At 50.3% G+C, this 10,945-nt stretch overlaps 3 protein-coding genes across 3 annotated transcripts; all 3 read left to right on the top strand.

The window, feature by feature from the left end:
• Window positions 1-355: 355 nt before the first annotated feature.
• On the top strand, window positions 356-7,058 carry N7468_005580 (ATP-dependent RNA helicase BRR2; the record flags this gene model as incomplete). The annotated part of the gene is made up of 5 exons (XM_058474877.1): window positions 356-2,184; window positions 2,238-3,341; window positions 3,394-4,031; window positions 4,230-6,474; window positions 6,536-7,058. The coding sequence occupies 5 exons, from the start codon at window positions 356-358 to the stop codon at window positions 7,056-7,058; spliced, it is 6,339 nt and encodes a 2,112-aa protein (XP_058330617.1).
• A 485-nt stretch (window positions 7,059-7,543) lies between these two features.
• Window positions 7,544-9,790, top strand: N7468_005579 (oligopeptidase family protein; the record flags this gene model as incomplete). Its single annotated transcript, XM_058474876.1, has 2 exons — window positions 7,544-7,575; window positions 7,666-9,790. The coding sequence occupies 2 exons, from the start codon at window positions 7,544-7,546 to the stop codon at window positions 9,788-9,790; spliced, it is 2,157 nt and encodes a 718-aa protein (XP_058330616.1).
• A 392-nt stretch (window positions 9,791-10,182) lies between these two features.
• On the top strand, window positions 10,183-10,830 carry N7468_005578 (uncharacterized protein; the record flags this gene model as incomplete). Its single annotated transcript, XM_058474875.1, has 1 exon — window positions 10,183-10,830. The coding sequence occupies one exon, from the start codon at window positions 10,183-10,185 to the stop codon at window positions 10,828-10,830; it is 648 nt and encodes a 215-aa protein (XP_058330615.1).
• Between the last annotated feature and the right edge of the window lie 115 nt (window positions 10,831-10,945).

Genomic DNA, 10,945 nt, shown 5'->3' with positions numbered 1-10,945 from the left:
TGATAGCTAACTAACAAGTACTTTGGTATGTCCTTCATTTGTGGCAGAACTGTAGCTCCCACCATACTCCGCCCCCGTCACCGCCCTGACCACCGAAATTATCATGAGCTGCTGCTCTTCAACCATCAATTAATTAACCATCAGCACCCCTGCTCTTCCGCATCCCCGCTTCAAAACCACCTTTATTCTCACGGGGGCGATTCAGGATTGTGCAACCTATTGAAAATCGGCTCTCACGAGCACCCCTTTCGTGCGGCGTGGTCGACTTTGCGCTTGGCGCATCCAAGCCGACCAAAGTCGCGCGACTTTTTCCTTTCTCTGCTTATTTCATTCGTTTGATATCACTACCTTCAAGATGGCGGACAAAGATATCTCGCAATACAAGTACTCGGCGATGTCCAACCTGGTTCTCCAGGCGGACCGTCGATTCGTCAGCCGGAACGATGATGAGGCTACTGGAGACCCCGAATCTATTGCAGGTCGCATTGGTATTCGCGAAATGGGATCACGAGTGAGGAGACAGGATGATCAGAAACCAAAGAAAAAGGCTGGACCTGCAGATCTCGAGCGAGGCTCAATCCGAGAGGGTGAAGACGTTTTGGCCCGGGAACAAAAAAAGCACCAGCAGGGCGCGCCGGCGCAATCACGAGGCCAAGAATTTCTGTCCGCTGCAGATGCCAAAATCGAAGGCCTCACATATCGTCCACGAACCGCCGCCACAAGAGCCACCTATGACCTTATTCTTACGATCACCAGAAGCCACCTTGGCGACGTATCCCATCAAGTTGTTCGAAGTGCTGCCGATGCTGTGCTGGAATATCTCAAAGATCAAGAAATGAAAGATTTCGATAAGAAGAAAGAAATCGATGACCTTCTGGGAGACGTTATGGATCCTAAGGAGTTCAATGAGCTTGTGAATTTGGGAAAGAAAATTACCGATTACAATGCCCAGGACGACGATGAGGATATGGATGGTGATGCGGTTGAAGATGAAGACGAAGGAAGTGTCGATGGGCGTCCGGGCATCGCTGTCGGCTTCGCACAGGAAGCATTAGATGAAGATGAAGATCTCGAGAATGAAGTTAGCGACGAGGAGAGCGACGAGGACGAACAAGAGCAGCCAGCCGAGGATCAACCTCAAGATGAGGACGGCATGGTGATTGATGATGGTGTTGGCCATATATCGAAGGCTGACTCACAACCTGAACTAAGTGTCCCCGCACAAGCTATTGACGCTTACTGGTTACAACGTCAAATCGGTGAAATGTACCCAGATGCTCACAGCCAGCAAGAGAAAACTCAAGAAGCTCTGGACATACTCAGTGGACAAGAGGAAGATGGGTCTGCCCGTCCTCTCCGTGACGTCGAGAACGATCTGATGGAGCTTTTTGACTATGAGCATGCTGAATTAGTGTCAAAGCTGGTGACCAATCGCGATAAGATCGTTTGGGTCACCCGCTGGAGGCAAGTCGCGGAAGACGATGATGCCCGTCTCCTTGTCGAGAACCAAATGATTGAGGCAGGACACCGTGCCATCTTCGACGAACTTAAAGGCAAATCAGCTCGCGATGAACGTGCTTCTCGTCCTCAGAAAAAGTTCAAAAAATTTGACCTGATGGACCTCGATATCCCCTCTGCTGCTGCGCCAGAAGATAAACCCCCCAAAGAAGTCGGCTTGGTTGGTGGCTTGCAACCAAAGAAAACTATCAATCTTGAAAATCTCGTCTTCCACCAGGGTAACCATCTCATGACCAACCCAAATGTCAAACTTCCGCAAGGGTCGACCAAACGATCTTTCAAGGGCTACGAGGAAATTCATGTGCCCCCGCCAAAGAAAGCGTCTTCTTCTGATAAGCTGATTCCTAGTACTGAATTGCCGGACTGGGCTCAGGTGGGCTGGGGAAATTCGAAAGAGTTGAATCGTATTCAGACAAAGTGCTTCCCCTCCGCTTTCCATCAGGATGGGAACATGCTCATCTGTGCCCCTACGGGGTCTGGAAAGACAAACGTTGCTATGCTCGCCATCCTTCGAGAGATCGGTAAGAATCGCAACCCTGAAACAGGCGAAATCATGCTTGACGATTTCAAAATCATTTTCATCTCCCCATTGAAGGCGCTGGTCCAGGAACAAGTCGGAAATCTTGGCAAACGCCTAGCGCCCTATGGCATCCGTGTGTCAGAGCTGTAAGTATCTATGCTACTAAACCCATGACTATCCAAACTAACAATTACAACAGGTCAGGTGATAGATCAATGACGAAGCAGCAAATTGCGGAAACCCAGGTCATCGTTACCACCCCGGAGAAGTACGATGTCATTACTAGAAAGGCGTCTGAAACTAGTTACACCAACCTTGTCCGCTTGGTGGTTATCGATGAAATCCATCTTCTTCATGATGATCGAGGCCCTGTTCTGGAAAGCATTGTGAGCCGCACAATCCGCCGCGTTGAGCAGACTGGCCAACCTGTTCGTATCGTCGGATTATCGGCAACATTGCCCAACTACACAGATGTCGCGACCTTCCTTCGCGCTGATCCTGACACTGGTGTGTTCCACTTCGATGGTTCTTACCGTCCTTGCCCTCTCAAACAGGAATTCATCGGCGTGACCGACAAGAAGGCCATCAAGCAACTGAAGACTATGAACGACATCTGCTACAATAAGGTTTTGGAACATGTCGGCCAGCGAAACAATCAAATGTTGATCTTCGTTCATTCTCGAAAGGAGACGGCCAAGACCGCAAAGTACATTACGGACAAGGCTATAGAAAACGAGACTATCGGACAGATCTTGAAGCAGGACTCTGCTAGTCGTACCTACCTGACTGAAATGGCCGAAACTGTCGACGATCCTTCGTTGAAGAGTTTGCTGCCGTATGGAATTGGTATCCACCACGCCGGTCTGAGTCTTGGGGATCGTGATGTCGTTGCCGAGTGCTTCGAGGATAAGAAACTCCAGGTTTTGGTCTGCACTGCGACTTTGGCGTGGGGCGTCAACCTTCCAGCTCACACCGTCATCATCAAAGGCACTCAGGTCTATTCACCTGAGAAGGGTAGCTGGGTTGAATTGAGTCCGCAAGACGTTCTTCAGATGCTTGGACGTGCGGGTAGACCTCAGTTTGACACATATGGAGAGGGCATCATCATTACTTCACAGGCTGAAATTCAGTATTATCTTTCGCTTCTGAATCAGCAATTGCCGATCGAGTCTCAGCTCGTCAGCAAACTTGCCGACAGCATGAATGCTGAAATCGTTCTTGGGAATATCAGGAACCGTGATGATGGTGTGGAGTGGCTGGGATACACATATCTTTATGTGCGCATGCTGCGATCGCCAGGCCTGTATAGCGTCGGGGCGGACTACGACCATGATGAGTTGCTGGAGCAAAAAAAGAGTTGATCTCGTTCACTCCGCCGCCGTTGTTCTCGAGCGTGCCGGGCTGGTGAAGTACGAGAAGGAAACAGGGCGGCTACAATCCACCGAGCTCGGCCGTATTTCCTCCCACTATTACATTTCCCACAATTCAATGGCAACTTATGCGCAGCATCTGCAGCCCTCTATTACCACCATTGAACTGTTCCGCATCTTTGCGCTCAGCGATGAATTCAAGTACATTCCTGTTCGTCAAGATGAGAAATTGGAACTCGGCAAACTCCTTGGACGAGTGCCAGTACCTGTTAAGGAGACCATTGACGAACCCCACGCCAAAATCAATGTCTTACTTCAGGCCTACATCTCTAGACTCAAGCTGGATGGGTTAGCTTTGATGGCTGACATGGTGTATGTCACTCAATCTGCTGGTCGAATCATTCGTGCGATTTTCGAGATCTGTCTAAAGAAGGGTTGGTCCTCTGTTGCCAAGGATGCACTCGATCTTTGCAAAATGGCCGAGAGGCGTATGTGGCCAACCATGTCTCCTCTCCGCCAATTCCCTCGTTGCCCTAGGGATATTCTTCAGAAGGCCGAGCGAATCGATGTTCCCTGGCAGAGTTATTTTGATCTCGATCCCCCAAGAGCAGGAGAACTGTTGGGTATGCTCGGGCCGGTCGTGTAGTCTGTGATCTTGTGTCAAAATTTCCTCGACTCGAACTTCAGGCTCATGTGCAACCGGTTACCCGTTCCATGCTACGCATTGAGCTGACCATCACACCCAATTTTGTGTGGGATGATGAGCTTCACGGGAAATGCCCAAGATTTCTGGATCTTGGCTGAGGACTGTGATGGCGAAGAAATCTTGTTCCATGACCGCTTCTTGCTACGACGCGAATTTGCCCATGCTGAACAGGAACATCTGGTCGATTTCACTGTTCCCATCACTGAGCCCATTCCACCAAATTATTTCATCTCGATCCTGAGCGACCGCTGGATGCACTCTGAGACCAAAATTGCGGTTTCTTTCCAGCAATTGATTCTCCCCGAGCGATTCCCTCCCCACACGCCTCTGCTCGATATGCAAAGTGCCCCTGTGAAGGCTTTGAAGAACGCGGAGTACCAGAAGCTCTATCCCGATTGGCAGGAATTCAACAAGATTCAAACTCAGGTCTTCAAGTCGGTGTACGACTCAGATGAAAACGTCTTTGTAGGAGCTCCCACTGGAAGCGGCAAGACGGTTTGCGCCGAGTTAGCCTTACTTCGTCATTGGTCTTCCGAAGACAGCGGCCGCGCTGTGTACATTGCTCCCTTCCAGGAGCTGGTAGATGAGCGTTATGCTGATTGGAACAAGCGGCTGAGCGCTCTCAATGGAGGAAAGACTATTGTTAAACTCAATGGAGAGGCCATTGCCGACCTCAAGCTTCTCGAAACGGCTGATCTGGTTCTCGCTACCCCTAGTCAGTGGGATGTTATTTCACGCCAATGGCGACGCAGGAAGAACGTGCAGACAGTCCGACTTTTCATCGCAGATGAAATTCATATGGTTGGTGGCTTCGGTGGGTATGTCTACGAAATAGTCGTTTCTCGTATGCGCCACATTGCGCAGCAAACCGAAAATGAGATTCGGATCTTGGGATTGAGCGTTCCCCTCGCGAATGCTCGCTCTGTTGGCGAGTGGATCGGGGCTCACAAGCACACCATCTTCAACTTCAGTCCTAACGCTCGCCCTCGGCCGTTGGAGCTGCATATTCAAAGTTTCTCGATTCCTCATTTCCCCTCACTGATGCTCGCCATGTCCCGACCTGTCTACCACTCAATCCTGCAGCTGTCGCCAGATAAGCCGGCCTTGGTCTTTGTACCAAGCCGCAAGCAGACACGATCCACGGCTATCGATTTGCTGACAGCCTGTGGCATCGACCAAGATGAAGATCGCTTCTTAGCTGCCGACCCGGAAGAGTTGGCCCCGCTTCTCAACCGTGTCCAAGAGCAGACGCTTGCTACCTCACTTTCGCACGGCATTGGTTATTACCATGAAGCTCTAAGCCCCGCCGATAAGCGCATTGTTTTGCATCTCTACAAAATTGGCGCCATTCAAGTTCTTCTGGCATCCCGTGAAGTTTGCTGGGAACTGAACGTGACCGCTCACCTGGTCATCGTGATGAACACGCAATTCTTTGAAGGCCGTGAACATCGGTACATTGACTATCCAATTAGCGAGGTTCTTCAGATGTTCGGAAAGGCATCTCGTCCGGGCGTAGACAAAGTTGGCCGAGGTGTCCTCATGGTGCCTGCTGTCAAGAGGGACTACTACAAGAAGTTCCTGAGTGAAGCCTTGCCCGTGGAAAGTCACCTGCAATCTTATCTCCATGATGCTTTCGTCACGGAGACCAGTATTAAGACCATTGGCTCAACTCAGGATGCAATTGATTGGCTCACGTACAGTTATTTCTATCAACGTCTGACGGTCAACCCCAGTTTCTACGGCCTCACCGACACAAGCAACGATGAAGTGAACTCATTCCTGTCAGAGCTGGTCGAGAACACCCTGAATGAACTTTCTGAAGCTAAGATCATCGATCATGATGAGGAGGATGACACCGTCACTCCTCTGAACGCTGCTATGATCAGTGCCTACTACAACATCTCCTACATTACGATGCAGACGTTTTTGCTCAGTTTGTCCTCGCGAACTAAACTTAAGGGAATCCTGGAAATTATCACATCTGCGACAGAGCTTGAGTCAATTCAAATCAGAAGACATGAAGAGCACATTCTTCGTCGTGTGTACGACCGTGTACCAGTCAAGATGTCCGAGCCTGTTTTCGACTCGCCCCACTTCAAGGCATTTGTCCTGCTCCAGGCGCACTTCTCGCGGATGGAGCTTCCTTTGGATCTTGCTAAGGATCAAGTTGATATTGTCAGCAAGGTTTTGAACCTCCTCAGTGCTTGTGTTGATGTTCTTTCGTCGGAGGGCCATCTCAACGCTATGAACGCCATGGAGTTGTCGCAGATGGTGGTTCAAGCTATGTGGGACCGCGATAGTCCTCTCAAGCAGATCCCGCACTTTACCCCAGAAATTATCGAGGTGGCGAAGGAATTCAAGTAAGTCCCCTACTTCCCCTTGACGTGGAAATAGACAGCTTGACTAACATTTTATCTGCAGTATTCATGATATCTTTGAATTCATGGAAGCCATGGACCCTGATGAGAACAAAGATCACGCCACCCTGGTAAAGCGCCTGGGGCTGGACAACAAGCAGCTGGCGCAAGCGGCAGAGTTCACCAACAACAAGTACCCCAACATTGCGTTGGACTTTGAAGTTGAAGACCCAGAGAACATCACTGCCGGCGAGCCCGCTTACCTGAATGTCAAAATCGAGCGCGAGGTCGATGAGGATGAAGAGCCCGATACCACTGTGCATGCGCCCTTCTATCCTCAAGAGAAAATGGAGAGCTGGTGGCTCGTGGTTGGTGACGAGAAAACCAAGAGCTTGCTTGCAATCAAGCGTGTCACTGTCGATCGCAAGCTTGAGCAGCGTTTGGAATACGTGGTTCCTACACCTGGTGATCATGAGCTTACGCTGTATCTTATGTGTGACAGCTATTCTGGCGTGGACCAGGCTCCTACCTTCAACGTATCGGTTGCTGAAGGAATGGAGGAAGATGAGAGCGAAGAAGAAGAGTAGGGATTTCGATGACTCTGTACTAATAGGTCAATGTTTGGCTCTTTCGAGCTTTTCTTTAGTTACGAAAAGGGATTTAGTTTCACTCTATCTTTACTAGTTATGAAAAATTAGACGCCTCGTTCAATTTAATCACGCTCTTTCCGTACTAGCAGATGCCTGTAGCCTGGTGCAGTAAGCCCGTACGGGGCGACCCTCGCCTGATTCGGGGCAACAATGCAGCTCTGGTGGATCCCGCATGATCAACCCCGCATGGGATCACACCTCCAGCCTCCAGCCTGCAACTCCTCTTCCCCTGTCTCCCTCCTGAATTTTTCCAAAAAAAAAAAGTGTATCTAAGGTATCTGGGGTATCTGAGGCGCCTTAATCTTGACTTTTGACAAAGACGAAGCAGCAACTTTCAGCTCCGTTCGTCCTTCAATTCGTATATCGGGCTCGCGATTTGGAGAACCTTGACCTCCACATCTTGAGCATCGTCACAAGGTACTATGGCCATTCGCTCAGTCAAGTTCACGCCTGAGTAAGTATCTTGAGCATTCCAGAGATTTGTATTTGAGTCCAATTGTCGTGTGTTTATGGTCTTTGCGCGATCGCTAACTCACATTTGAAGGGTCCTTCTTGGGGCTCCCAGAAGGTCCTCAGCTGTTCCCAATGCTGCCGGTACCCTCGCAGTCTACACACAAACATCATACTCCTTCGAATCGCATTCCAAGACGAGTGAAGTTCGAGTACTTGATATCGCATCCGGTCGTTCTGCCCTGATCACAAATGATGCTGGTGCGAGCAACCCCCAGTGGCTGGGAAGCGGTGACGAGCTGGTCTGGCTTAAGTCCAAGGCCAATGGAAATACAAGTTTCATTATCGGCAATGCACGGGAAGCCGACGATACTTACACTGCCGGTACTGTGCCAGGCCCAGTATCAGATCTGAAAGTGACCCTCATCGAGCCGGGCAAGATCGGCTTCGCCGTCAGCGGCAAGGCAAACCCGGACGGTTCTCTGTACAACCCTCACGATGCGAAGAAGCCACCCACAACGGGCCGCCTCTACACGTCTCTCTTCGTACGACACTGGGACACTTATATTGAGCCTCAAAAGAACGCCATCTGGTATGGTTTGCTCGAGCAGGCGCCCTTGTCTCCTGCCCGCCGTTTGGCAGGAAGGTATTCTCTCTCGGGCCTTACCAACTTGATTCAAGTGTCTGGCTTGGCAGGAGTGGAGTCCCCTATCCCACCTTTTGGCGGGACCGGGGATTTTGATATTAGCCCTTCGGCGATTGTCTTTATCTCCAAGGACCCAGGTCTGAACCCTGCCTTACACACATCCTGCTCGTGCTATTATGCGCCTATGTTCTCTTGGACTAGCTTGAGTGCACCCGAGGTCAAGTCATGCAAGGTCACTTCTTTGCAGGGCGCTATGTCGTCTCCCGTCCTATCTTCAGACGGAAGCTCTATCGCACTCTTGGCTATGAAGGAAGATGGATACGAGTCTGACAAAAATCGTATCCTGTACGTCCCGAACCCATGGAGCGGCGAGATGATTGAAGTTTTCGAGTCTGCAGACGGCAAGGGTTCGTGGGATCTGAGTCCTTCATCTGTAAAATTTTCGCACGATGATAAATCGCTGTTTATTCAGGCTGAAGAAATCGGGCGTGGTGTCCTGTATCAGCTCCCCCTGCAAGACATCAAGAGTGCCAAGCCCGACTCACTGAAGAAGCTCACTCACAATGGCTACATTTCCGATTTGGCGCCTGCGGCTTTGGGATCTTCAAAGCTGCTTGTCACTGCCAGTTCCCTGGTAGATAACAGCGTGTGGTCCATCCTGGACCCCTCCAAGCCCGAAGAAATCTACCCCGTATCATCTATTGGGCGCGGAGGTGCGACTTTTGGCCTTTCTTACTCTCAGGTTGATGAAATCTGGTTCCCCGGCGCCGAGGATCACCCTGTGCATGCCTGGGTTGTGAAACCATCGAATTTCAAGCCGGGTGAAAAATATCCGCTGGCCTATTTGATCCACGGTGGTCCGCAAGGAGCGTGGAATGACCAGTGGAGCACTCGATGGAACCCGGCAGTGTTTGCAGAGCAGGGCTACGTGGTGATCACGCCCAACCCGACTGGCAGTACTGGATACGGGCAAGAATTCACCGATGCCATTCAAACCCAGTGGGGTGGCAAGCCGTATGAAGATATTGTCAAAGGGTTCGAGTATATTGAGCAGAACTTAGATTACGTGGACACTGACCGAGCTGTCGCACTGGGTGCCTCTTACGGAGGGTTCATGGTGAATTGGATTCAAGGCCACGATCTCGGCCGCAGATTCAAAGCTTTGGTTACCCACGATGGCATTTTCAGTATGACTTCGCAGCTTTCCAGCGAAGAGCTATATTTTTTCAACCATGACCTGAAAGGCCCTCTCTGGAAGGTGCCTCAGAACTGGGCTGAATGGGATCCGTCTCGCCATCTCGACAAGTGGGCCACGCCTCACCTCATCATTCATAATGAGCTGGACTACCGTCTGCCTATTTCCGAAGGTCTGGCCGCTTTCAATGTCTTGCAGATGCGTGGTATTGATAGCGCCTTTTTGACGTTCCCCGATGAGAACCACTGGGTCCTCAACCCAGAAAATTCTCTTCTGTGGCACCACACCGTGCTGAATTTCATTAACAGACATGTCGGCCTTCCTCCTACGACTGAAGAGCCTAGCCTTCCTTCAAGCATGAACAAGATGGTTCTCTAAGTGTATTGAGCGACCCTTTTTTTTTTTTGCTGAAATTTAACATGGTTTGTTACTCAATGTTATTTGTAATAATGGGAGTCTTTCATCTCCCAAGGTTATCCAGAGTTCTATTATATAACCCGGACAAAGGGTATCCGGGTTTATCTAGATACTTGAGGCTCTACCAAGCGGGTGCGAACAAAGCGTATGCTTTGCTTAAGTTGTTACGGCCCACAATGTGCTATTTTAGGACCTTTCAACCAGCGAGGCCATCCATGAGTACTACTCTTTTTTGTCCCCCTCGGGAATTATATAACTGCTTGGCGAGACGTTTGAAGCCCGCCAGAACCTAATCATCTCGTCTTCCATGCGACGCTTGTCTCTCGCTATACTAGTAGTAGTCTGTCTCCATCATGCCTATCGAGCCCCGAGATCCAAGTACGCTGCCAGGCTCGTCATCCAGGAGAATTGCCGACTCACGCTCCCAAACCCATAGCATCTCATGGCGAGCCCATCCAGAATTTCCTAAGATTCTCGCACATCTACAAGATCCAATTCTTCCACTTATCCCAATCAACTCACCCTCGCCACTACCTGAATTCCCAACAACAATCCTTGCATACCACCTCCTCACCCACTCACAACTGGACTTCCTAGCGCGGGCTTTCCATCAAGTGTGGCCCCCGGTTCCAGAGACGTTATTATATCCAGTCCGGATGCCACCATGGATAGGAACAGTGGAAGAAGGCAGGCTTGACTTGCGCACGAAACGCCGGCGCTGGGGCTATTTCATTGGCTTGGGCGACTGTCAGCTTTTCGCGGAAGAGGAGAGTTCTCTTCCTTCGAGTTCAACTACGGCACAAGGGATATCGGATAACGGTTGCGAGCCGACACCGTCCGATCTTGTGAATGAATTTTTGGAGAGCGTGTGCTCGGGCGTCGATTCTGAAATCGTGCAGCAGATGTTGCTGGGCATGGAGCGCGAGTGGGAGGACGCCATGGAGCGAGCGCGCGCGGCTCGAAATCCTTGGTCGGGGCCAAAATCACTATTTTGGGATTGAATGATACTTTCAACTGCAATTTGTCAGGAGTCTACCATTGGAAGGATGTTCTTCGTCATTTGGCCAACATTAACGGTACGAAGGAAGGCTTAAATCAGGTTCTCAGAGTAAGCAG

Source organism: Penicillium chermesinum, assembly GCF_028974085.1.
Source record: "Penicillium chermesinum strain IBT 19713 chromosome Unknown utg000004l:1.0-3345178.0:1.0-3348027.0, whole genome shotgun sequence".
NCBI classification, from domain to species: domain Eukaryota; kingdom Fungi; phylum Ascomycota; class Eurotiomycetes; order Eurotiales; family Aspergillaceae; genus Penicillium; species Penicillium chermesinum.
The sequence above is the reverse complement of the archived record's forward strand: the minus strand, read 5'-3'. Positions and strand labels throughout refer to the sequence as shown.